The sequence below is a fragment of the Solea solea genome, chromosome 6 (genome assembly GCF_958295425.1).
Source record: "Solea solea chromosome 6, fSolSol10.1, whole genome shotgun sequence".
In the NCBI taxonomy this organism is placed as follows: domain Eukaryota; kingdom Metazoa; phylum Chordata; class Actinopteri; order Pleuronectiformes; family Soleidae; genus Solea; species Solea solea.
The window spans coordinates 3,236,622-3,264,167 of NC_081139.1; the positions used below are offsets into that span (position 1 = coordinate 3,236,622).

General features: G+C 38.1%; 4 protein-coding genes across 4 annotated transcripts; 2 read left to right on the top strand and 2 right to left on the bottom strand.

Moving 5' to 3' along the window:
* Positions 1–1,044: 1,044 nt before the first annotated feature.
* On the top strand, positions 1,045–6,465 carry LOC131460502 (green-sensitive opsin). The gene is made up of 5 exons (XM_058631065.1): positions 1,045–1,454; positions 1,821–1,989; positions 2,680–2,845; positions 4,256–4,495; positions 5,704–6,465. The coding sequence occupies exons 1-5, from the start codon at positions 1,091–1,093 to the stop codon at positions 5,800–5,802; spliced, it is 1,038 nt and encodes a 345-aa protein (XP_058487048.1). The 5' UTR covers positions 1,045–1,090; the 3' UTR covers positions 5,803–6,465.
* Positions 6,466–8,758: 2,293 nt separating this feature from the next.
* LOC131460500 (green-sensitive opsin-like) lies at positions 8,759–10,788 on the bottom strand. The gene is made up of 5 exons (XM_058631064.1): positions 10,329–10,788; positions 10,046–10,214; positions 9,756–9,921; positions 9,408–9,647; positions 8,759–9,315 (listed from the first exon to the last, which is right to left on the bottom strand). The coding sequence occupies exons 1-5, from the start codon at positions 10,711–10,713 to the stop codon at positions 9,208–9,210; spliced, it is 1,068 nt and encodes a 355-aa protein (XP_058487047.1). The 5' UTR covers positions 10,714–10,788; the 3' UTR covers positions 8,759–9,207.
* A 5,054-nt stretch (positions 10,789–15,842) lies between these two features.
* Positions 15,843–17,904, top strand: LOC131461493 (green-sensitive opsin-like). The gene is made up of 5 exons (XM_058632794.1): positions 15,843–16,342; positions 16,449–16,617; positions 16,712–16,877; positions 17,025–17,264; positions 17,356–17,904. The coding sequence occupies exons 1-5, from the start codon at positions 15,958–15,960 to the stop codon at positions 17,452–17,454; spliced, it is 1,059 nt and encodes a 352-aa protein (XP_058488777.1). The 5' UTR covers positions 15,843–15,957; the 3' UTR covers positions 17,455–17,904.
* A 4,163-nt stretch (positions 17,905–22,067) lies between these two features.
* synprb (synaptoporin b) lies at positions 22,068–25,591 on the bottom strand. The gene is made up of 5 exons (XM_058632032.1): positions 25,503–25,591; positions 24,946–25,070; positions 23,399–23,597; positions 23,087–23,278; positions 22,068–23,001 (listed from the first exon to the last, which is right to left on the bottom strand). The coding sequence occupies exons 1-5, from the start codon at positions 25,524–25,526 to the stop codon at positions 22,624–22,626; spliced, it is 918 nt and encodes a 305-aa protein (XP_058488015.1). The 5' UTR covers positions 25,527–25,591; the 3' UTR covers positions 22,068–22,623.
* Between the last annotated feature and the right edge of the window lie 1,955 nt (positions 25,592–27,546).

Genomic DNA, 27,546 nt, shown 5'->3' on the forward strand with positions numbered 1-27,546 from the left:
GGAATGCAATGTCTAAGGGAATGTAGTAGGTGGGCGTATAACAAAAGAAAGTTTTTATTTTTATACATTTCTTGGGTTAAATGCCCTGCAGGTTGTTCAGCACATACCTTGTATTTGGTTGTTTTGTTTATATATTGTCAAAGAAGGAGGAGGAGAAAATGGCAGAGATGTACCTTAACCTTTAGAACACAGAGCATTCCGGCTAATTTTTTCCATTACTATGTTCAATCGTGCAGTATATAATAGTAATATAGAGTGTCTTATATCCTTTTTTCAGCACGACCTAGGCAATCTGATGAAAATATCTATTTTTTTTTTTACCAACTATATAAACACACCTGAGCAAAAAGTATATTAATATAATAATATTTCACCATTCAAAGTTCACTTGGCTGGTTTTTATGACCAAAAAGAAAAGTTGTTAAGTTGTTGTGGCTGCAGCAAACCTTCACCATGCACTTGCTGCCCTCTGGAATCCTATTAGGCTTTTCTTAGTTGAATTAACTAAACAAATTATAGGGAACTGACTGAGTGTTTGTTTAACAGTGTTTAGGAAATAATCACATTTTGTTCACTTAAACATTCTTCGTTCACTTAAAATTATGCTCATATTTGGAAAGTCGTTCACGAGCAGATGGAGCAGACATGGCGAGGGACAATAGACATGAAAATAGGACGACCAGAGACCAGAGAGCAACTTGATAGACATTAGACATAACTACAACTAATAATTATAGTTATGGAGACAGTGTGTCCAAAGAATAGGTTTTTCCCACAAACAAGAGTGAGGTGGTAGAAGTCAAGAGAAAAGCATTTGCAAACAAAAAGCCTTGTGACATAATTCATGCCATATATGTACTTTAGTAAGTATCGGCATTTAAGCGGCACACGATGTGACAATAAGCTAACGATTATCTGGGGTTAGGATGGAATAAAGAGGCTTATAGATAGACTTCCCAATTCTCAATCCCCAAGTAATCTACTTTTTGAATGGTATAAAGCTAACTCTTCGACCTTGCATCCATCGCATGCAGAGAGGTTCAACGTCACATTTTGCAACACCTCAGGTCTGTCGTTTCATTAAGAGAAGATGGAGAATGGCACAGAGGGCAAGAACTTCTACATCCCCATGAACAACCGGACGGGGCTTGTGAGGTCTCCTTATGATTATCCACAGTTCTACCTGGGGGAGCCAATTTTATTCAAACTTCTTGCTGTCTACATGTTCTTCCTGATCTGCACTGGCTTACCCATCAACGGTCTCACTCTGTTGGTCACAGCTCAGAACAAGAAGCTACGACAGCCTCTCAACTTCATCCTCGTCAACCTGGCTGTGGCCGGCCTCATCATGGTCTGCTTTGGCTTCACCATCACGTTCATAACGTCAATTTATGGCTATTTTGTCTTTGGACCAATGGGTTGCGCCATTGAGGGATTCATGGCCACGCTGGGAGGTACGGTGTTGCTGCATGTTGTTGTAGAAACGTCTGTATTTGACTTTAGGTGTATTCAAATATATCTACAGTCATGTAGAAAGTTCTTGAGGTGGTCCTGAACATTAAAATACAGCATATAACAGAAAACAAGTAAAGTGCAACATGTGGGACAAAAAAAACAAACACACTACACATAGGGAAAATTGTGCACAATGAAGCGTCTTCTATCATAAATTCACAACAATGAACTTAAGTGGCAGTTAGAAGAAAACATTTAAACATGTGTAGATGTACATGATACATGCTGGAGTCATATACCTAAGATATACACGATATAACCTATGCAGGGTTCATATAGACAGGATTCTCACTGTGTGTATACAGGTCAAGTTGCTCTCTGGTCTCTGGTCGTCCTGGCTGTGGAGAGATACATTGTCGTCTGCAAACCAATGGGAAGCTTCAAGTTCACTGGAACTCATGCAGGAGTGGGCGTTGGTTTCACCTGGATCATGGCTCTCTCTTGTGCCGTCCCTCCACTGGTTGGCTGGTCCAGGTAAAAGGAATTATCAAGCGAAAACAAACGCGCTAACATTTTAACACATACAATTGTATCACTGTAACTGTTTATGTGTTCTCTTTAAAGCAACTATATGTAACTTTTAGTGGGCGACAGCAGCAACTTTCCAAGACACGGTGCCTAGTGCACTTCTCATGGCAGGAACAGAATGGAAATGAAAGAGGCACATGTCTCTCTCCCACTCTCTCTGTACTTTCAAAATGATTTTGAAGACCATAGAAGTGGAAATCTCGTTAATAAAATATAAATAAATAAATAGAAGTGAGATGGTGCCAGGTTGAGAGGATTTTTGGCTGCTTCAACCACTGATACCATTTGTTTGGTTCCACTGGTTTCCAAAAGATCACACTTGCAAAGAAATGGCACCTGGAGCTTTTACATTGAATCAAAGCATGAAAAGAAAAAATGTGTTCATTCACTGATCTGCTTTTGCTGTCACTGTATGGAAATTTAAAATGAAATCTGACACTAAAAGCTTTTACTCAGACATTGTTCAAGAGAACCGCCCGAACTCTTATGACCTTGGCAATTGAATATGAACAGAAACATGAAGTTGAAAGGTTTCCTTGTGTCCCAAACATTTATATCTTTAAAGTAGTCTTCCCATAGCTCATTCATGGCTTGTGTTGAATATTTCTGCTGCTGTGCCTCTCTGACCTCACACAGGTATATTCCTGAGGGTCTCCAGTGCTCTTGTGGACCAGACTACTACACTTTGGCCCCAGGCTTCAACAACGAGTCATATGTCATGTACATGTTCGTCTGCCACTTCTGCCTCCCAGTTGGAACCATCTTTTTTACATATGGGAGCCTTGTGCTGACAGTCAAAGCTGTGAGTGTCACTTTATTCACTGTACTATTAGTTACCCTTTATATAAAGTGTATATATAAATGAGATGGATTCACATTGTACCAGTTTGCTCTTATGCTGTTTATTTAGACTTTTGAGAGAAAAAGAGTGTAGTTTACTTTTCAATAGTATGAAATGTTTAAATGCTACTTTTGTGAAAGGTTACCAAACTGCTGATCTTGTTTAGTGAAACATCAAGGAAATGTAGTTTTCACAGTATAAGCATATTAAGGAAAAAAACATGTATAACAAAGGCATTTCATAACATACACATTGCAATGACCAGTGAACAGTGGTGTACTCTATAAGCAGGTATGGCTACAAAAGGGCCAGGATTTCTGTATAGCTACTTAAAAATGTGCATTGATACTTATCAACTCCATTTATTGACAGGAATTGAACTCATTTTCTCTTTGAGTGTGTGTGGTTTTTATGTGACCACACACACACTTTGGGGAACTGGGGAAAAGTAGTCCGCACTAGACCATTGCACTTTACTGTCCATACACACTAATGCTTCACAGAAAAGGACGGAAACCAAGCAAAGTGTTCCCGAATCTACACTTTACACTTTAGAGCAAAATGTGTCTGCAGTTTACTGGCAGTGACAGTAGACCACACTACAGTAGACCACGCTACACCACTGCCCAACAATTGGATGAATGCCATGCAAAACTTCAGGCATCAGACGTCACACAACATTTGTTGTTTACCCATGATAAACATCCACCCATCTATTTTCTACCGCTTTATTCATAGGCATAGGGCAATAGCATTCATGTCCAGATCCACCTTTAGACCTATTGGTTACAGGGTTCCTAATGTATAAATCAAAAAGATATTTAATGTAATATTAATATATTTAATAATGATATTCCAGCCACATCACCCCATGATGTAATATGGTCTGGAAGAGGTGGGAACCCACCAAATGATTGATTATTGTTTAAGACCAGTAAGTGGTTAAGACCAGTAGCGACTCCACCCCTGGTTGATTGTACTCAATTCCATTTGTAAGTCGCTTTGGATTAAAGTGTCTGCTAAATGACATGTAATGTAATGCTATCGCTGATTCATTAGCTGCAGGTCTGCATTAGTTTATCAGCGGGTGGAGAGTTATCTTTTAGAGGGTTGAGGGTTCAATTTTCCACTTTCAACAGGTGGATGAGTCCCTTTGCAAGACACTTGAACATAAAGTAATGAATTAACTAACCAAAGGAAGTGAGAAAATTGTGAAATTTGCTCTCACACCTTGCCACAATAATGTTTTTTGTCCAACCAAACAAAAACACTAAATATTATTAAAACAGAAAAGTAGTTACATATGTTGAGTGTTGTGTGTACATTTAGCTAACATATTTCCCTCTCTCCTGTTAAAATGACACATTTCAGGCTGCAGCTCAGCAGCAAGACTCAGCCTCCACGCAGAAAGCCGAGAAGGAAGTGACACGCATGTGTTTCCTGATGGTGATAGGCTTCCTTGTGGCCTGGACTCCATACGCAAGCTTTGCGGCATGGATTTTCTTCAACAAGGGTGCTGCCTTCTCAGCCACAGCCATGGCCATCCCTGCCTTCTTCTCAAAGAGCTCAGCTATATTCAATCCTGTTATCTATGTGCTGATGAACAAACAGGTCAGTTTATTACTGTGCGGCTATCACCACACACACACACACACACACACACACACACACACTCCAAGCAAGTGAAACAGATGTAGCATGCACAGAAAAGCCATTACTTTATTTAAGATAAATACATACATTTAAATTAATTCGCTTTTACATTAAATCAAATTAAATAATAAGTGGTCTTTCTACGTGCAGTAAGCATGCATGTTTTCTTCAGGTTTCCTCCCACAGTCCAAAAACATGCAGAGTTGGATATAAATAAATAAGTAAACCAAAAGCTCTGCATGTAACAAATACAGTATGTGTTAAATGGCTATTAACTATTAAGTCAGGATCATCGGTGTTTACTTCTAGGGGATAATCAAGTGTCCTGCAAGAGAAGCATAAACACAGGCACAAGCTTACAATTCAAAATATGTTGTTTTGATCAAAGCAACAACAATGAGCAAACAGGACACATTCGTTTTGAAATCCATTTAAATAGTACATAATCTAATGCATTATTTAAATGCAGTATACAGTTTATAAGTGGGCATCTACCTACCAACCAAGGTTATATATAGTTTTGTATTTTTTTATGTTTTAGTTTTTATTTTGTTTTGACTTTTTGTCAAAACATAAATTTGTTTTATTAGTTTTAGTTTTAGTTTTTTTTTGTAAATGCTTAATTTTATTTTACTTTTTATTAGTGTTATTTTTTTTTTAAAATATGGAGTATTTGCCAGGTGCAAGACTCAAAAATGTCATGTTGTGTCATAAAAACTCAACAAAAGATGCCCAGATCCGTGCCGCAGGTGCACCCTTGTCATTTAACAAAGACCGAAAACTAAGCTACAATTTTAGTTCGTTTTTTAAAACACACAATTCAGTTTCAGTTAGTCGTCGTTTTTTAAACTCTTTAAAAAACTAAAAAAGTTTTCATTAACGATAATAAACTTGGTAGTAAGGTTATTATAGTTACAGGTATGAAGTTATAGTTTCTTTGGTTTCTATGTCCTCCATTTTTTGGGAATATCACTAATATGTAAATGAAATTATACTGCTTATAAGAACGTTTTCTTTCTAATGAACACATTTGTAATGCTTATATGAAACTGAACTGTTCTACAATGAAATTTGATTGTTGTTTTTATCTCACCATGTTCCCCAAATGAGGGTTTCTTCTTGTGAAATATCTAATTTGGTATTGATTTTGTTTTCTCCTTTTTCAGTTTCGTAGCTGCATGCTCTCTGCAGTTGGCATGGGCAATTTGGTTGAAGATGAGACCTCAGTATCAACCAGCAAGACAGAAGTGTCCTCAGTCTCCTAAGAATAAAAACTTGACTTCTCTGAACACCCGCTTTCCTTGTGTCCTCCATTCTGAACAACTCACATGGAAAGGATATGGATACAAACAAACAATCAACAAATGGAGATTAATCTCAGGTCACAGATCCATGGCAGAATTTATCTGTGCATACTCTTTTTTTTTTTTTAGTGTTTTTGTGTGTGTGTGTGTGTGTGCACATGTGTGTGTGTGTGTGTGTTTGTGTACTTGTGAACCAGTACAACAGGGGACCTCGGTGTCGTTACACACTCACAGAGGGGACGCCACGTTGAACAGGGGACATTTTTCAAGTCCCGTTAGTCATGGTAAAAGACCTTTAAAGTAATTTTCCATGCTATTGTTTTTATTTAAAAATGACAAGAAACCCAAGTCCCCTGTTAGTCAGTGAAGAATGACAGTCCAATATTAGCCTGGTTAACATGTATGTTTGTCTGTGTGTGTGGGTGGGTGGTTCAATCGGGACTCAACATCTGAACAAAACCCAATAGAATGTACAGTATCACAAATCTTGACAGATGAATGTAAAGCATCTTTGTCTGGATGAGTGAGCAGGTAAATCACCTTTGTATGATTATGATGTGACATTTGTTTGTCTGCGTCATTTCATTTTGTATATATTTATAATTGAAAATAGTGTAGAAATTATGTATTAAATGCATGCATGAAAAGACAGTTTGTTGTTTTTGTTGTTAGTCCAAATGTGTACATCTGTAATTATTTCTGTGATAATTTTACATCATCAATCGCTAGATTGGGGTCTTCTACAGTGGAACATAAGGTGAATTTTGTGGATTTTGTTTACATTTAGAGATAGATAGACAGCCCATATGGGTGGACGGCAATATGACAGCTGGCATCATCCAGTAGAATCCTGGTTGTAGGTTACATCTCTGAACTTGCAGTTGGAAAACCTCAACATGGCGCTGCTCTGTAGCAACCAATCTGTACCAGACGCCTTATTTGTTCTACATAAATGCAAACACTTTCTGTTATGAAGGCTGTTTGTGGGGTTATTGTTATGGTAAAGGTGAAGGTTTAGATAGGATGTAGTTATAGAATGTGTAGAACAAATCAGTTACAGATTGGGTAGTGACATGATTAAAAACATGTCAGTACAGATTCTTATAGGTGACTGGGTATATCTGGCGGAAGGGTCCCACGTCACACCTCTCACTCACGTCACACCCCTTTTTATAAGCCCAACCCTGATTCTACCCATAATCCTAATCTGTGTGACCTCCATGGTCAACATTGATACCACACTATTCTTGTTTTAGTGACTGCTCAAAGCACTCTACACCAGGGTTTCCCAAATTTCCTTAATGGGGACCCACTTTTTAAAGATGGCAACCTACCATGAACCAAATCACAATATAAATTGTGACAAAAGCACTTGTGTGCTCTATCATCTGGTTGCTTTCCTTACTCTCTTAAAGAGTCCAGAGTGACCCCCTCCTTAAAAAACTACAGACCTGTCTCTCTTCTTCCTTTTCTTTCCAAAACTCTGGAGCATGCTACCTTTAATCAACTCTCTTCCTACCTTCACCGGAACAACCTTCTCAATCCTCATTAGTCTGGTTTTAAGGAAAGTCACTCAACCGAAACTGCACTTCTTGCTGTCACTGAGCAACTCCACACTGCTAGGGCTGCCTCTCTCTCCTCTGTGCTCATCCAACTTTCTGCAGCGTTTGACACAGTTTACCACTAGATCCTTACTTCCTCCCTTCAGGAACTAGGTGTCTCAGGCTCTGCACTTACCCTACTCTCATCCTATTTTCAAGACCGAACATACAGAGTAACCTGGAGAGGATCTGTGTCGGAACCCTGTCCTCTAACTACTGGGGTCCCTCAGGGTTCTGTCCTGGGCCCTCTCCTCTTCTTTCTGTACACCAACGTTCTTGGTTCTGTCATTCACTCTCATGGTTTTTCCTATCACAGCTACACCGATGACCCCCAACTCATTCTCTCTTTTCCCCGCTGCAAAACACACGTAACGGATCTCTGCTTGTCTGACCGAGTTTCTTTTTCTCCCAGGAAAGGGTTCTCCCACCACAGATCTGACCATCACCCTTGACGACTCTGTGGTAGCTCCTTCTCATACCGCAAGGAACCTGGGTGTGACCCTCACTGCCAACATTGCTGCAACAGTTCGATCTTGCAGATACATGTTGCACAACATCAGAAGGATACGGCCTCTTCTAACCCAGAAGGTGGCACAGGTTCTGGTCCAGGCTCTTGTCATCTCGCGCTTGGACTACTGCAACTCCCTCCTGGCTGGTCTCCCTGCGTGTTCCATATGACCTCTGCAACTCATCCAGAATGCAGCAGCTCGACTGGTCTTCAACTTACCAAAATTCTCTCATACTACACTGCTCCTCCGCTCCTTTCACTGGCTTCCTGTAGGTGCATATGTAATGTAATGAAGTTACTAATTTAAACCTTGAATTCTGTACTCTGTCCCACAACTATACTGTAATGTATATTAATTTGTATATTGTATGTGTGTTTTAGCATAATCATGTTTCTTATTCACTACAAAACACAATTAGTGTTTCCTATGCCAGGAGATGTAAGGCTAAGAAGATTTGCAACACTGTTCTGATCCTTGGTCCTTTCAGTGTTAATCAGATTAACCTGAACTTCACCACACTCTGCTTTTCTTGGAACTGTCATAATCAGCTAACTGTGATGACATGATTCTAAGCCTTCTGACCCTGACGCTCTCTACAAACCGGAGTCAAAAGCATTTTTCAGGACAGTCTGAGACAGAGATGAAGGACATTTAGTCAAGCTGTGGACAGCATGTGAGACGTTACTTTCTCTTCAAAGCTCTTGATGAATAAAAAGGTTCCAGCCATGTCAAGCTGTTACTGTCACTAAAAACAAACAAAAACACTCATTTTTACAGCAAGATGAATGAAATCAACTCAGTGTCAACTCGTTTTCATGCATGCATTTATTTATCTATGTTACTTTTATATATATACAGTGTTTACAATTCATGATGACCAACTCAACAGGTGACAAAAATAGAATTCACCTTGTATATAGTTGCTCTTTTTTCAAAATTCAGTACAAAATATGCTCCCATTGATGTATGAAAAAAGCAAAAAAGTGGCATTTGGGACATATGTTTGCATTTTATGGTGCCAGAAAGCTTAAAGATTGCAGAGGTGAGCATCCATATACAGGTGTTGACAGAATTTTTGCATTGATTTTGAATTCATATTGATTTTCAACATCCTTAAAAAAGAAAGATGAAAAAAAAATGGAGTTCATTTGTTTGTTCCTGGAGCCGTTCACAGTGTAGTTCAGGCACCTGAACTTATTCATATTCCAGACTGAAGAGGGAGTAGAAAGTAAAACATCCAGGGCAATGAAAAAGTGTCATGATGCTGTAGAGACAGAAGACACTTCTGTTTTGCTGGCAGAAACTGAGGTCTCATCTTGCACCATGCCACCCATTCCAATAGCGCCCAGCATGCAGTTACGGAACTGAAAAGGAGCAAAAAAATAAATGTTAATATATTGAATGTTGGGTTTAAACATTGTAAAATGAAGACTGGAGCGTTTTCATTGTAACCAACCTGTTTGTTGAACAGCACATAGATGACTGGGTTGTACAGAGCTGAGCTCTTTGCAAAGAAGGCAGGGATGGAAGCAGTCAGGGCAGTGAAGGATGCTCCCTTATTCAAGAAGATCCAGCCGGTGAAAGTGGCATATGGTGTCCAAGCTACCAGGAAGCCAATGACCATCAGGACGCACATGCGTGTCACTTCCCTCTCAGCCTTCTGAGTGGACTCTGACTCCTGCTGCTGAGCTGCTGCCTGAAAGTGTTTGAGACAACAAAGAATTCATCAGAATTCCGGTGACACACAGACATAAAAATGTTGATCTACAATGTGAACATCGCATTGATTTAAAATCTCACGTACAGCTTTAACTGTCAACACAAGGCTTCCATAGGTGAAGAAAATGAGGAAGACGGGAATGAAGAAGTGGACAACAAACATGTAGATGACATATGACTCGTTGTTGAAGCCTGGAGCCAGAGTGTAGTAGTCAGGTCCGCAGGAGCACTGCATGCCCTCAGGGAGGTATCTGTGTTCAATACAACAAGAGTCATTAACTCTAGCCACTCAACTAACCTCGTACACATACCTTTACATTTTGATCTTTTTCTCCCTTATTTATTGTCAAGTGAAAGACACAAATGTGATTGTACCTGGACCAGCCAAACAGTGGGGGTCCGGCGCATGAGAAAGCCATGATCCAGGTGAAAGCGACTCCAGCTCCTGCGTGAGCACCAGAGAACTTGAAGCTTCCCATGGGTTTGCAGACGACAATGTATCTCTCCACAGCCAGGACGACCAGAGACCAGAGAGCAACTTCACCTGTGGAGAGAACAAAGAGCATCTTTTTGGTGAACTTGCCAAATCTTCATACTGGGGGGAAAAATATTAGATGATCTTCTAAATAACAATGACAAAGTCAAGTTCATATTTTACCTCCAAGTGTGGCCATGAACCCTTCAATTTGGCAGGCATTAGCTCCAAGAATAAAGTAGCCATTGAAAGCAGAAGTGATTGTGATGGTGAATCCAAAGCAGCACATGATGAGTCCAGCCACAGCCAGGTTGACCAGGATGTAGTTGAGAGGTTGGCGGAGTTTCTTGTTCTGGGCCGTGACGAGCAAGGTCAGTCCGTTGATGGGGGTTCCAGTGCAGATCAGGAAAAACATGTAGCACGCTAGTAATTTGTACATCATAGGGTCTACCATGTAATACTGAGGATATTCATAAGGACTTCTAACAATCCCACTCCTGTTGGACATGGGGATGTAGAAGTTCTTGCCCTCTGTGCCATTTGGCTCGATTCCTCCATCCCATACCATCTTGGCTTGCCTGGTGTTCTACTGAGCTTACTGACTTGCAAAACCTAGTAACTGATGGACACGAGAGTCAGAGTTGAGCAGAGTGATTTTTATACCTCACCACTAACCCAATCTTCAAATTGCTGAAATGGGATTACGGGATTGTGAGGTAGTACAGGAGGTAAAAGAGGCCGATAATTAATCTTAACATCCTGGCTTGAAAGGCCAGGGCACAAAGTAATTTGCTCCACTTAACAGATGAATTGTCTTAATCCCAATTCAAGATTAATATGTGCAGTTGACATGTTTTATCACATTGTTCACTGTCAACTGTATTTTAAATGATTCAGTGTGGTACATTTATCACCAGTGATTCATGGACTGATGTCTTTGTGTCTAAAACATTTCAAAATCCTATAATCCTCACTGTTTTCTGTCTAGCCTAATTTCAGTGAAACCTCCAGGATTGTTGACTGTCATAGTTTTCATACTTTCAGTTCAATCTCCATTTATTGTTTGTTCAACAAATACATTTCAACCATCAGCATCTGATTCCATTTGAAAGACTGCCTGTGTGTGCTTATCCTGACTGGATTAACGTCAGTGCCTCATCTGCAGTGACCTTGTTGTAACGTAGCAAACGCTTATAGTTATGGGCTACAAAGGAAGCTTCTACAGTGGTCTTGATTTACTTGATTGTGCTCAATAAATTGGTTGGTTGTGCTCAATAAATTAAAGTTTGTACTTTTATTTATGGTGTTTGTTTGTTTCATCTAGTTTTGGTTTATGTTTTTTTCTTGCTTTTTATATTTGGACTTGCTCGACACATTAAATGTATTTTTTTTGTCTCTCTGTTTCATGTAGATTTTTGCTTTCATAGTTGCTTGTCCTTGCTTATTGCCCTTCTAACTTAAAGTATCCCAGGTGGCACACAATTTGTCTGCCTTAGCGCCGGGCAAATTAAGCGGAGGATTTACAGCACCTTAAGGTCATTAACAAATTGTTCCTGCTTACCTCAACCAGGTGTAAACTTGAAATCTAATTGTATTAATTTAAGAAAGAAAATAAGGCAATTAACGGGTAATTGTGCACATCCGCGAACAAGCTCCTATGTCCATCCACTTACAGAAGATCCAAACAGTATCATAGAACATTCTCAGTGAGGTCTCTATAGAGTTATTTGTTAGATTCTTTATCAAATGTCTGCATTTGCTTCAGTCTGATCTGCTATTGTTCCTGGACTAAGACCATCCTCTTGACTCCATCCTGGTTCAACTGTGGTTAGACTGATCCTGGTTCAGCTTGGGCTTCATGATCACCAACAACTAAATAGCGGGTGTTGTCCAGGGATTCATGGCCATACCTGAAGGTAAAGTGCAAATGGAGGTGTTAGAGATGTGCACCCAAGGTTTCTTATGACTTTGAAATAATCTCTGCTGTCTACCAAATTACAGATAATATATAATTGATATATTTAATTGTTTGTGTTTAATATGGCTTGTATAGATGTTAATGAAAAATACACTGATTGTTTTATGAAATAAGCAAAGGTTAAACCTTAAAGCTGTTATGGGCAGCACATCTTCACATAATATCTCGTAAACGAAATATGGGGATAAAAAGCTTTAACCCTTAGAACACAGAGCTTTTTAGCTGCTTTTTTCCATTACTATGTTTAAACATACAGTTTAGACAGAGGGTATAAGAATGTGCAACATAGAGTGTCTTATATCCTTTTTTCAGCACAACCATCATTTTCACCAACTATATCAACACACCTGAGCAAATGTACTCAAAATGTTTAAAATCGGATTGAATTTGTGAAATTTGGAAATATGTCACAGTTCAAAGTTCACTTGGTTCTTTTTTTATGTACAAAAAGAAAAGAAAAGAGGTCTATTTTGATTGGTAAAGATGTCATATAAAATGAATCATAACATTGACTCAACAACATGTAAGAAGATTAAAAAAACACATTTTTAAAGCCTGAATGTTGCACCAGGATGTCCAGGATGTATAAAGAGTTGCATATTATTCCTATGGCAAATTACCATAAGTGTACATGCGGCACAGATCCGCACAAAGGGTTAAAGGTGCAATGTGTAACAATTTAGGGCGGTGTACTGACAGAAATTGGAATACCACCTATAAGATTTTTTGGTTTTCCTAGTCTTAAAATAATCCGGATGTAGTTAAGTGAAATGTTTTTCATTTTTTAAAAATCAGAAAAATCAACAAATGTAAGGTTATTTCATGTGTATTGAACATCACCGTACAGGTTTTAAGTCAAAATCAAACCACCACTTGCTTGTGAATATGTATTGATGTTGACGATGTTTAAATTGAATATATTTCATGTGTAGAACTTTTAACAGTATCAGAAATCTTTACTTTCTATTATGATATGTTAATAAAATAGAATACTCTGTGAATAGATTAGATTTGAGAACTCATTTTACAGCTTTGTTGTGCTTGACAGTAAAGTCCAAATGGAAATGGAAATGATGGAAGATTAAAATTTAGTGTATGCCCGAAAGGTATAGGACCTTTGTTTTAACTAACAATAAAGTAATTTCCCCTGAAATGTTCTTCCTGTTTGTTTTTGTGTAATTGTTTGGTTTAAGGTTTGGACAAAAAACAACTTGTCAAAATTCTGACCAATAAATCACAAGTCATTGCTTCTCCTGTCCCTGTAACTAATAACTTCTGTTTTGTAGGTCACGTGTGTGTGAAGAACATAATAAATCACAGTGAAAAGAGCGGTGGATGACACAGACTGTCAAACAGAAGCTGTGGTCTTAACTCTCACGTGACGTGTTTGTAATAGCGTGGGATTAACCAAGTGTCTGCGACTTATGAGTGTTTGTGTTTGTGGTGGGGACCTTTAATTACTGAAATAACATTACAACATTCTGTACTTAAATAGTTGTACAATTTGTACAACATTTTAAAAAGGGATAGAGGTTTACTGCATAACCCTTAAAAAATGATTATTAAACATTTGATCAAAACAGATAAAATATCAGGGGAAACCCAGTTTGAGTGATGAATAATTGTCAAATGATTACAATATATTATTATAATAGTATATTCCAACAACAGTCAAAATAAATAAAAAAATGTAGTCAATGATGCAGTACACTATACATTTAACCAGTGTAAAAGTTGTTATACTTATTATGTATGTATTATTACATGTTAATAATTATTATTATGTATTACTAGTGCTACTTTTACTAATTCAAAGTTATCACTGTGGCGTTGCTAAAAATAAATCCTTGACATCACAAAACATAAATGAAGAGATAGGGATAGAGTTGTAGTTTTCCAAAAATGACACCGCAAGACAGAAACCTTTGTATTTCTAACTTTAAATGACTTTCCTAGGCTCCAGTGAATTAGCCTTTCACTAATCCTAATAACTAGTAAGTATATCAAACAATTGTAGTGGATTAAATTGTTGCCTTCAAATCTTCAAATGCTAAATCTACAGTACAATAAGTATACACAATATTTGAGGTTTGAGAGCATTTTTAGTTTGACTTACAGTGTTGACTCCTGCATGTGGTTCATTTGTCTTGTGGGAAGTTGCAATGGAAGGTGAGCATCATGGACTGAGACCGGAGACCGCTGCAGAGGTCATAGAGTCCAGAAGTGGTTCTCAAACTTTTTTGTTTCAACTCTCACGAAATCTTAACAATGTGCCAAGTATAACATTTATTTAATCAATATTAGAAGAAACGTTTCACTTTTCTTTCAATAATCTGTTGTGCAAATAACATTTTTGCTTTAGCAATACAAATAACCTAAATATTGATTTGTGAGAAAGTCATTATCAAATAAAAATATGACATGTGCAATTATAACTATAATAGTATAATTTTTGTCAACAAAGAATACTTTACCAATATCAATAATTTGCTGTGCGAATAACATTTTTTGTTTGTTTTAGCAGTACAAATGCTGTCCCCTGCCAATGTTTTGAGACACAACAAACAGAGGTAGCATTTTCTCATCTTGGGTTTTGGTCGTCGTGAATCATTGTTCCGTTCAGCTGACGTCTCAGTTTTCTTTTTGCCCCTATCAGAAACTTCTCTATTATCCAAACCTTGTCACAGGTGTGGATTTTGTTTTGTCACTTAAATGAGTCAGGGATACAGCGAGAACAAAAGTTATGCCTGCTAAACTTATAATAATAAAAAAAAACAGAACTCGCAACCCCCCTGGAAAGTCTCCACGCCCCACCAGGGGGGCCCGCCCCACAGTTTGAAAAAGGCTGGAGTACAGTATGTGAAGACTTCAGTGCTACAAACCAAGTAAAACTGCCTTCAATTCAACTTCTTCTTGGATAACCATCACTCTGCACAGACAGTTACTCACTGTGAAAATACACCACCTTTCATAACGCGATACTTTCTACACAAACCTGAACGGCAAAGGTTTAACTGCCAGGAGAGTCAATTACTATTTCCCCTGCACCTCATTATCAACTGATACTAATCCTGCAAGTGACACTAAAGACAAACTCTCACTCACTGCAATTTACCTCAACATTGAAAGATGAAAAAGAAAATCACAGCGATCCTCATCATCTGTCGGTCACCAAGCAAAAAGCAGTCTGTGGGTCAGTGTTAGCATACATGGAACGCTACTTAGCAGGATATAATTTTGAGCTGAGCAAAGCCACTTCCAGGCTATTACTACGTGCATCTGTCCACATATTTATGGTTATTTAAGGCCATCTTATTCAATATTACTTGAAAAATAAAAGAGCAGTTCACAACCTTTCCTGGATAACTGCAAATATCTAGTGGCTTAGTTGTAAATGGCAACATATTATTATATATATTAATATATAATATGATCATATTATCATATTATCATATTATATATCATAATTAGGCTACTATACACAGAACATGAATAGTATTAATATGTTGTATTTTATATTGCAGCATTTTGTGCTAATCATATAACATAATTAACATAAAGAAAAATGTTGGCTCACTGTCAGAGGGAGCTTGACCTTTAAGTGCTTTCTGAAAGTAGATTATAAATCACACCTGAGCTGCCCACTTCCTCACAATCCCTCTGTAATCTAATTTTGCCAATTTGAGGATAACCCTTGCGGGAGGTATAAAACAACACCCAGGAATGGACAAAGCTGCCTGTGTGTGGTGGATTTAACACGACTGGTGACTGCTAGGTTACCTTATATTTTGTTGACGCTATCCATCGACTGAAGCTCCACAAAGGCAACTGAAGATGGGTTGGGAAGGAGGATACGAGGCCAATGGCACCGAGGGCAAGAACTTCTACATCCCCATGTCCAACAAGAGTGGGATTGTTAGAAGTCCTTTTGAATATACTCAATATTATCTAGCAGACCCCATAATGTTCAAATTACTAGCATTCTACATGTTTTTCCTGATCTGCACTGGAACCCCCATCAACGGACTGACCTTGCTCGTCACGGCCCAGAACAAGAAACTCCGCCAACCTCTCAACTACATCCTGGTCAACCTGGCTGTGGCTGGACTCATCATGTGCGCCTTCGGATTCACCATCACCATCACCTCTGCTGTAAATGGCTACTTTGTTCTCGGAGCCACTGCCTGCGCTGTTGAGGGATTCATGGCCACACTTGGAGGTGAGAAAATCGACATTCAAGATATTATGCAGGGGTTGTGTGGATGAGATGTTTCCCATGCTTCCCACCTCACTGCCAAGTATAAACGAGTATGTTCTCTCCACAGGTGAAGTTGCTCTCTGGTCTCTGGTCGTCCTGGCTGTGGAGAGATACATTGTCGTCTGCAAACCTATGGGAAGCTTCAGGTTCACTGGTGCTCACGCAGCAGCTGGAGTCGCTTTCACCTGGATCATGGCTTTCTCATGCGCCGCTCCTCCACTCTTTGGCTGGTCCAGGTGATTTTTTTTTTTAACTTTATTTTGATAACACTTCACATTTATCCCAACTGTTGTAATTAACTGCCTTCATATTCTCACTTTTCTTATACAGATACCTCCCCGAGGGCATGCAGTGCTCTTGCGGACCTGACTACTACACTCTGGCTCCAGGCTACAACAACGAGTCATACGTCATCTACATGTTTGTTGTCCACTTCTTCATTCCCGTCTTCCTCATTTTCTTCACCTATGGAAGCCTTGTGTTGACCGTCAAAGCTGTACGTGAAGTTATAATTCCGATATATTCCCATTATTATTCAAATCAATTTGAAAAGAGTTGGTGTGAAAAGAGACTGGGGACAAGGAATGGATGTTGTGGAATTCATTGTGAATGAAGCACTTTCTTATTTGACTGAACTCCTCAGGCAGCCGCTCAGCAGCAGGAGTCAGAGTCCACTCAGAAGGCTGAGAGGGAAGTGACACGCATGTGCGTTCTGATGGTTATTGGCTTCCTGGTCGCTTGGACACCATATGCCACGTTCGCCGGCTGGATCTTCCTGAACAAGGGAGCATCCTTCACTGCGATGACAGCGGCCATCCCTGCCTTCTTTGCAAAGAGCTCAGCTCTGTACAACCCTGTGATCTATGTGCTGTTCAACAAACAGGTTGGTTACAAAAAACACGCTCCTATCTTTGTCTTACAATGTTTAAACGACATTCAATAATTGTTTTGTTTTATTTGTTGCTCCTTTTCAGTTCCGTAACTGCATGCTGGGCGCTATTGGAATGGGCGGCATGGTGGAGGATGAGACCTCAGTTTCTGCCAGCAAGACAGAGGTGTCCTCTGTGTCTTAATCGTGACGACTTCCACACATCTTTGGACATTTTACCTCACTGTCTGCATCCAGATTTGAAAAAACATCCCATTAAAAAGAATCTCAAACTTTTGCCAAATGGATTTTTGGATTTGGTGAGCAGACTGTGGACGGAATACTCCAAGGAACGCCACCTCATCTACTAACAAGTCCATTTTCTGTAAAAGATTATCTTGTACAGCTTTTGTGTGTGTGTGTGAGTGAGTGAGTGAGTGAGTGAGTGTGAGGTTGAGTGCATTCATTCTCACCGGACAACATGAGATGGTGCTCAAAACACCTCGAACTGTAAACCTGCTGAGATGTGACAACACCGTCTGCTGTCATGGAAGTGTGTTCACACATGATGTGTTTTCAGTATGTTTTACTGGACTTACCAGAGATTATTTTTATTTATTTTATGAGTAGATAATAAATGCATGCATCAAAAGAACTGCACTGGTGTGTTCATTTAAGTCTGTTTTTTGTTTTCACAAAGTGTTCATACAAATCGATGCAGCCCACATTTACAACAGAGGTTTTCATAATCTGCAAAAGCTACAAATTCGGCCCTAGGTCTCTGGATGTAATGAGGAAAAATCGAATTAAAAAATACTTTAACAGGAACAAAAATTGAGATAGTATATGACTGCCTCTTGAAGAAAGGTGAAAATATAAAGATTACCTGTACATTGCATTCCCATTATGTCCCTCTTAGATAACAGGGGAAGGTCCTTCTACATTCTCATTTTTTTAACTTCAAAGCTGCGAAAGTCACTGCAAGTCATTCCACAGTCTGTCTGAGCTGACATAGACATGACATTCCACTTTAATCCCTCATTGTAATCCTGTGGGAATCCTCTAAGGGCAGAAGGTATTCAAAGAACTGCTGCTCATCAAATCAGCCCTGTTATATTTGCAATACTTTCCTTCAAGTACAATATTTGCCATTTTTCGGGTCACATGAACCCAAATTTAAAACATCCAGAGAAATCCTCCATGTGAAACAAAGTCGTGAGATGACAAGACTTTTATTGTGTGATAGTAATGTTTCTTTATACTGACTTACGGGAATCACAGTGGATGCAAATTCAATTGTTTAACCCTTAGAACACAGCATTTATGCTGCTTTTTTCTATTACTATGTTAAATCGTAAGAATGTGCAATATAGAGTGTCTATATCGTTTTTTTCAGCACAACCTAAGCAATCTGAAGAAAAATTTCTTTCATTTTCATCATTTATATAAACACACCTGAGCAAAAGGAACTTTGAATTTGTGAAATTTGGAAATACGTCACAGCTCAAAGTTCGCTTGGTTTGTTTTATGAATAGAAGATCAAATAAAAACTATTTTGTGACTTCTGCACAATTATCGCTATTTATATTACTACTAATAAATTGAATCATAACTTTGACTCAACAACACATAAGAAGACGAAAAAAAAAATGAATTTTTTCCACCCCTGGCTGATTGTACTCAATTCCATTGTAAGTCGCTTTGGATAAAAGCGTCTGCTAAAAGACATGTAATGTAATGGCCATATAAGGAGTTGTGTATTATTACCATGGGTGCACCTGCGGCACAGACCCGTGCCATCTGAGCACTAAGGGTTAATGAACAAATACAAGCCTAAACAATAACCAACACAGTTATAAAGTGTGGACAGGTTTGTGAAAGCAGTGGCAGGTTAATATAGGACAGACGGCAAATCTGGACCAAAAATGTCATATTTACCACAACAAAGACAAGAAAATTGGCATCAGTCGAGGCATTTCTCACCCCGTGGATTCACCACTACAATGAAGGGTGGGTGGGTGGATGATGTAGAGAGACCACAGTGAGATTTGTAAAGCTGAGCACATCATGAACACAAAGAGAAACGTGTTTACTGCTCGGGGGGGACAGCATCTCAGCTGGTGTTTTTGTGGGCACATGTAGGTGGAAGGGCAAAATCGAATCAAATAAAAACAAGCGAAAGTGGGGGTCTACGGAATCATTTTGGGAACCACTGGACGTTTAACACAGTTGGATATGTGGGACCATGACTATTATGCTACATTTGGTGTGAGGTTATGTTGCCCCCTTGAGGCCAAAGTCATTATACATCACCCTGACCTCATCATATTTGCAGTAGGCTACATCATGGTTTCTGAAAAGTTCCAAAAATAACCCACAATCCCCGGTTTCTCTAAACATATTCATACATATGTGTGAACAGTGAAACCGAGTCAGACCTTTCAAACACCCACAGCAGCAGGAACCTGTTGTTGTTGTGTAGAGCATTCAGTCAACAGAACAGGTGGACGATGCCCCCTGCAGTTGTGTACAAAGAAGTGAAAAATACAAAAAAGATGATTTAGAGCATATTCATGCTCTTCATGCAGACATAACCAACACTAAACGTAACATACCAACCTATAACATGTTACAGCTCAGAGGGGGAATAATTACATATAAATACACCCTTCTGCTATACCCGATAGGCCGTCCATCTCATGATGTAACCCTTTATTTCCTGTTGATAACCTGACCCTAATTGTCATGCTCCGAGCACACACACTGTAATTTTCTGCAAAGAGCTCGCGTTGGACACCTGCGTGCGCTTAGTCTCTCTGTCAGGGGGCCGGCGAAGATGAGAGTTGCCTCTCTTTGTTCTAATTGCTTGGCTCAGTTTGGAAGAGCTACACACTGAGGTCTTAATAACAAACTTGGTGTGCACTGAATATATTTCCAGTTCACTGTGAGGCAGCTTTGTGCTGCCGCTGTGATCTGGAGTGAATCTAAAGATACTGATATCTTCTGAATTAAGAGGAAGAAAAATGTTTTGCTTATAACCTCAGTCACTAACCACCATTAAAAATATGTTAAGCTTGAAAGAAAGAAAGGAGAAACTGATCCCTCTATTTTAAGGATGATACGACTCACGACTATTTAATAGCGTGTCATACATGATTTCACTGCTCAGATGCAAGAGCATGGCTTAATGTGGTCTTTACATAGAATGAAACATTAGTCACCAAAATTCTATTCACTCAATGTCTTTAAGCCTCGGTGCTCGAAAGAAAGTGTTTTTATTTTGTCTTCTTACGTGTTGTTGAGTCAAAGTTATGATTCATTTTATATCACATTTTTTAGTAGTGATATAAGGTAGAAATAATTGTGCAGAAGTCACAAAATAGAGCGTGTGTTTCTTTTCTTTTTCTTCATAAAAAACAAGCCAAGCGAACTTTGAACTATGACGTATTTCCAAATTTCACAAATTTGATCCCATTTTAAATCAGGTGTGTTTATATAGTTGGTGAGAATTAAATTTATTTTTCATCAGATTTCCTAGGTTGTAAGACACTTTATATTGTACATTCTTATAGCCTCTGTAGATACTGTATGTTTAAATATAGTCATGGAAAAAAAACAGCTCTGTGTTCTAAGGGTTAATTAGCCGATGTGGCCACTGGTTCATTCAACCACTGAATTATCTCATTTATTTGATTTATTATGAATCACTGATAGTTTTTCTTTCTTTTTTTTTTAATTTAATGTGGGCTAGATGAAGTGCTGACACAGCCCTTGCTAATTTTATCCAGGAAACCAGCCTGAAACATGGACCCACACACATTCACACTGAAAACATTGCTGCTATAGCAGGGACACAAGGAGGAAAACAGATTATTTTACCCTTAAACAAAAGGCTCACCTAATAAAACCCATCTAGTATGTTAGCTGATTGATCTCAATGGTGTCCAACTGGAAACTAGAAGGATTTCAAACTCTAAAGTCACAAAATAACACATGTAAACTTACTAATGGATTAACACTGGCTCTAGGGACTTTGGTGTGGGGAGCAAGCTGTTTACAGAGCAACACACACTCTTTTTTCCAGTCAGAGAAAAATCTGTTTTCCCTTGTGTCCCTGCTTGCAGCATGTTTTCACTGATGCCGAGTGCCAAGTCGGGTTCCTGGCAACTGTGACATGCTGGAGGCGTCAGTGTTGGCTATGTGTCAGTGCCTCCTTCAACCACACTTCTCTGATTAATCGAAAATACTCAAGCCCGAATACTTGTCAAGTACAAACTCTTCAGGTTGATTATAGCACTAAGAGGTTTTTAGGTATTAGTGTTATTTTAATTGTCTTAGACAGGATGAAACTGATACCACAATGGTTTATCTCATCCCGTTTGACCTTTGCAGGTAGAGAGATAATCCTGATACACAGTGTGAAACATGCTTTAATGTCTACATTGGTATTTAAGGCAACAGTCACTGTTCATTAGTGATTCCCTGAGTATCAGTGGAAAAAAAAATACTTACAGAAACACTTAAATAAATTAAATTCAATACCTTCATCTCTTGGTGACCCAGACTCTTGTTTAATTTCTCTGCATTGTATGAATTATGAATTATGTCAAAAAATATATATATTTCCTTTATGAAATTATAGCTTTAATGTATAATAATCAGACCAGTATAATGCCAAGGACTGTGACAATGATGGTGTAATATATAATACATATTTTACATCAAAGTTAAAGTATGACACAGGTATCATAAAAATTAACCACACGTGTATTTACATGTAAAAATAATAAATAAATAACATCATCACATTTATAAAGTTTTAACAATATCCACTTTCATTTTAAAACAGTTATTATACCAGGAAACCATCAATAAATACAAACGAATAACACATGCAATTCAAACAGTAAAGATTTTTTTGTTTTTAGATCTGGTACAGCTATTTCTGTAATTATACTGCACATAATATACATTATTGTTACATGAAACAAACTAAGCACTGACTAAAAATAATATATAATGCTTTTCCTCTTCTTTTTGTGTCAAAAGGAAACAAAAGCTGTCATGTACAGGTAAGAATATGCAATATGCAAAAATGAAAAATGTTATTCCTTATAGCCAATAAAACTTTATTCAAATGTCTTCATTGTGTATTGTGGCAGGACCTCGAATCATCAGGACGAGCCCTCAAGTACATCACATTATCCAGAGGGAGCACACAAAAAGAAAAACAAATTCACATCAGTAACATTATTTATGTCTCTATTTTCCTTATATACCGTATATTCAGTTTTTAGTCAGATTTAATCTACAATACACTTCTCTACAGTATATTAACAATTATTTTCACAACACTGTCAATCACTCATTAAAATCACATCTCATTGACAAATATCATCGGCCCCTGAGAAGCCACTCTATTCTCCCTGTCATGAGTTACAGGTTTGCCAAGATATGTCTGTGGTAAGCTGAAGCTTACTTGTGGTTGGTTGAGACTCGCTTGCCTGGGGAGGTGCTGACCGATATCCCCCTTTGACTGATTGAAACTCTCTTGTCTGGAGTAGTGTGGACCAAGGCTCTCCTCCGGCTGGTCAAAGCTGCTCTCGCTGTAGAGCCGCTGTCGCATCTCACTGGAGCGTTTCCCAGACGCCGTCCTGGTCGGGTATCTCTGACCTGTCTTGTACCAGCCTGTCTCTTTGAAGACAAACCAAATGTTTCCGAACCAGAGGACGACGTTGACAAAACCAAAAACCTGGAGACAGAAAAAGCACAGGAGTCAGCGGCTTCTTTATTTTATTTTATAGTTTCACTGATTTATTTGCTTTCTGAATACACACCACAGACGTATTAAGACGTGACCAAAGAGGCTCCTCGGTAGCCGTGCATGTGTTTTCCTGAGCTCTGCATGCTGAGATGAGCAGAAGCAGCTGCGTTGGGTTTGTGGCTGTCTTGATATCAGAGAGAGCTTTGGCCCAACAGCAGCTGCTGATGAGCCACATGAAGGAGAAGATGACGGTCACGATAAAATCCTGCTCAGGACGGACGTACATAAAAAAAGCAGACAAGTCAATCACAGTCAATAGCATTTGTTTCATACATTATGATTGTGTAAACATCAAGGGAGGAGGAGAAGGTATAAACTAACTGACCACAAGTGGACCTCTGTTGTTCTTCAGGTACTTGTTCTGGTAGAACACATAGACAACGGTTGCTAGCAGAGAGTACAGGAAGGCAAAGACACCCACAGTCACGAAAAACTGAGCAGCCAAAGAAGAGTCTCCATCCAGGAAGAGAACCTCCTCTCTTTTCGTCTCGCACAAGGTCGCTTTGAAATGCACCTGCTGTAATCTACAAAAAACAGACAGATGAGATCTTCAGTGAACGGGAAGCGTCGCTTTGACTGATGTGAGAGCAGATGTGTCACCACTTAAGCCACCATTTGTTAACTCATTTGTGAAGTTCAGTTTGGCTTAGTAAAGTCGCCAAAATGTGAAAGGAACCTCTTATATGATGGACTGTTATTGTCTTTTAAAATATGTATTTATTGATTCATTTTGGCCTTCTTGTGCGTGTGCGTGGGTTCTCTCCAGGTACTCATTCAATAAGGGGATTAGGTAGATTGGACACTCTAAATTGAGGCCCTGTGATGGACTGGGGATCTGTCCAGGGTGTGACTCTGCCTATTGCCATATGCCAGCTGAGATTGGCACCAGCGACCCTCATGTGGAGGATAAAGTGGTAGAAAATGGATGGACGGATTGCATTCTCATTTTTCACTGGCTCAAAGTCTAAAGTTTATTAGCTTAAAGACACAGCAAACTTTTTTTGTTTGCCCTTGTATTGAGTGTCTTCCTTGATAACTAAAACACACCAGTGTCAAACCAGCTGAACTGATAATTAGACACTTGGCATCACTATGGGGGTCGATCACACTGCAGCCCAAAATACCAACGCTTTCACAACCGTCTATTATGATCTACATACGTTACATGTGTGAAATTTTCCTTTGATGTTTTTTCTCAAGCGTTCTTTGTGTTCATACAATATAATTGGCAGATGAATCAAGATACTTTCTTTTGCTACAAATGGTGATCTTATCTTGTCTTATCTTATCTTATGTAGTGATACAAAGTCATGTCACGATGACCTGAGATGAAACTGAAATTTAGCTTCCTTTTCTAAAACTACTGACTATCAAAAGGGAACAAATCATCTATTCTGAGCCTAACAACATGATAAGAAGAATTTGATTTATTTTAACATAATAAATCATCTAATGAAACAATATAATTAACATATTAACTGATATACAATATAAATATATGTGCTGCAGATGCACCCATGGTAATTTGCCATGGGAATAATACACAACTCCTTATATGGACATCCTGGGTGTATGTGTCGATAGGTCACATATTCAGGCTTTAATTTTTTTTATTTCTGTTCATAAAAGCGAGCCAAGTGAACTTTGAACTGTGATGTACTTCCAAATTTCACCAATTCAATCCGATTTTAAACATTTTGAGTACTTTTTGCACAGGTGTGTTTATATAGGTTTTTTTCATCAGATTGCCTAGGTTTTGCTAAAAATGATATGAGACACTCTATATTGTACATTCTTATAGCCTCTGTATGTTTAAACATGATAATGGAAAAAAGCAGCCGAAAAGATGTGAATACAAAATAAAAACTTTACCGGAAAGGATAATTAAAATCAATGTTGATGCTGAGGTTACTCTGCCTCCTGTCTGCACAGTCAACTTTAACCTGGAGATGACCATGGTATCCTCCACATGTCGCAAAAGCACAGATGGCAAAAATCTAGGAAAACAAACAAACAAACAAAGAAAAAGGCCAGAAAAAGGTCACTCATCAGCTGATACCTCATCGATTTGCCTTATCCCACATCATCAGTTCTGAGAGTGGCCTTGTACATAATGGATAGACACCGCAGCAAAATAACAGGACGCATTAATAAGATTTCTAATTGGTTTGAAAACAAAACCTGAATAATTTAAAGGTCGGAAGACAACTAACCGAGCTGCTCACTGTGCACTAGAGGGTGGTCACAGCGGTACAGTGAGATTCAGAACACTATTCTGGAGTCACCAAATTTTGTTTTTGGGACTGATAGTTCTAATAAAGCCAAACTATCAATTTAAAGACATTTATTATTTGTCAATAACTTTTCTTTTTATTTTATCTCAAAATTTCATGCATGACAACATCAAACTTAATGGAAGAAAAACTTACCGGAGCAAATATAACCATACACATTTAAAAAGCAAGAGTTTGGGTCCAAATCCACAGTGTTGTTGTGTTGCTTTATAGTCACCACCAGGTCAAAATGCCACTGATGAAGGTAAGAAAACCACCAGGCTGACTTTGTCAGCAGAGAGGAGGGGTTGACAGAGAAGTGGCCTCCTCCCTAAGGAGGAGCCTGAGATCCTCTGTAACTCTACATTTATTTAAAAAACACAATTAACTGGTAATACCGAGAATCAAACAACACATTTTACACCATCAGACACATTTATATTTGCATCAGTGGACAGCAAATGTCCAAACACTTTATGACGACGTTGCTCTTAAATAGGCTATAATGACCAGTTAGAAACATTTAGTGGCTTTACAATTTCAGCATTTTTCAATCTATGTTTCCTACATTAAGGAAAAAGTAAATTTAGGAGAAAAAAAGATCCAAACATCTTTATGCAGATTGACTGGAAAATATGAGGTTATCCAAAACAGGCGTGTATTCAGTATTAACATTTAGTTATTAATACTGTAAATATAAAACTGCAATAGCAGCTCAGTGTGTTATACTGTCGCCTAAATGACATATTAATTTGGATTGTATTATAATACTCAGAATTAGAGTTGTTTGTACTGTTTGTACAGAGAAGTATGCTGCTGACCTCTTTTGGTAACAAATCCCTATTACAGATTTATTCTTAATGAATTCAGGGTTTGGCATTGTTACTAAATGATGTCAAGCAACACAACTTGCTATTTACCTATAAGATATCACAGACTGGTTTGTTTTCTGTTTCTCAGAATAATACTTATTTTTCTTCACCCTTCAATCAGAGATCTTTATTGGTTTAAGGGTCCTTAAGTCTCAGTATTATTTGAGTAATTTTCTAAAGATGGTTCATATTTTCCATGTTCACTCGATTTCTTCCATACAATAAATAAAAGTACCATTACCTAATTTGAGATACTGTATACTGTATAATGAAAAGTAATGCAATGTCAAGAGTGTCAGCCAGCTTGGGATTAAAAACACAAAACTCTTCGTCTCTAGAACGTTATTTTTAAGAAGTGACTTAAAAACAGACACAGGATCATGTGCAAACATTATTTGAAACAGAGATCTTCATCAAAAGAGACATAACAACCTTTTTTTTCAGTTGGACAAATATATGATCATAAATAAATGAAACAATCTCTGTGTTGCTTTGCATGAAAACAGCTTTCATAAGAAAATAGTCTGATTAACTAACCTAATCCTATGTTTTATTATTTTGTGTCAAAACAATAAAATAAAATAAAATAAAACTCATTGTTTAGATTATTCATCGGTTAAGAATGTAGAATATTTTGTTTATAATATTATTGTTTTTTATGTAAAAAATAAATAAAAATAAAATTGTGCATTGTTGTTGTTATTTTCCCATGCAATAATGCTTTTATATCTCTAGGTGGCAGCAAAGTTTTAGTTTACATTAACTGCCAACTCTCTGTGGTTGGATTGGCTTTAAAATTAAAGCCGTTTTGAAAGAATACACGTCATAAAAATATTTGTTATGTTTGTTTTTTTTTTTACTTTAGGCAAATCATAGATGGGGAAAACTAACACAAAGATGTGTAGTACATGTTTACAGAAGAGTAAGGGCCACGCATGAAAAATAAAAAATAAAAATTCTGAGAAAAAAGTCAGAATTCTGATTCTTTTTTTTTAAAGAATTGAGAATAAAGTTTTGATAAATAAGTCAGAATAATTAATGTCAGAATTTTGACTGTTTTACATATGGCCCTAATACGCTTCTGTATTCACAGACATTCAGAATCTGATTTTTATTTTTATTTTTTTCTTCGGTTGTTCCTCATTTCCTCCAGCAGGGGGCTGTAGCAGAGAGAAGAAAAAACCCAGGAAATAAGTTACATCCAAATTGCAGTTTCATAACTTCACAACAGTGCAGAGGAAGATATTCTCTTCTCACTGAAGTCAGTGTAATATTACAGAACTATAAAAAATAATAGAATCACTTTAAATAACAGGTCTGAACTAGAG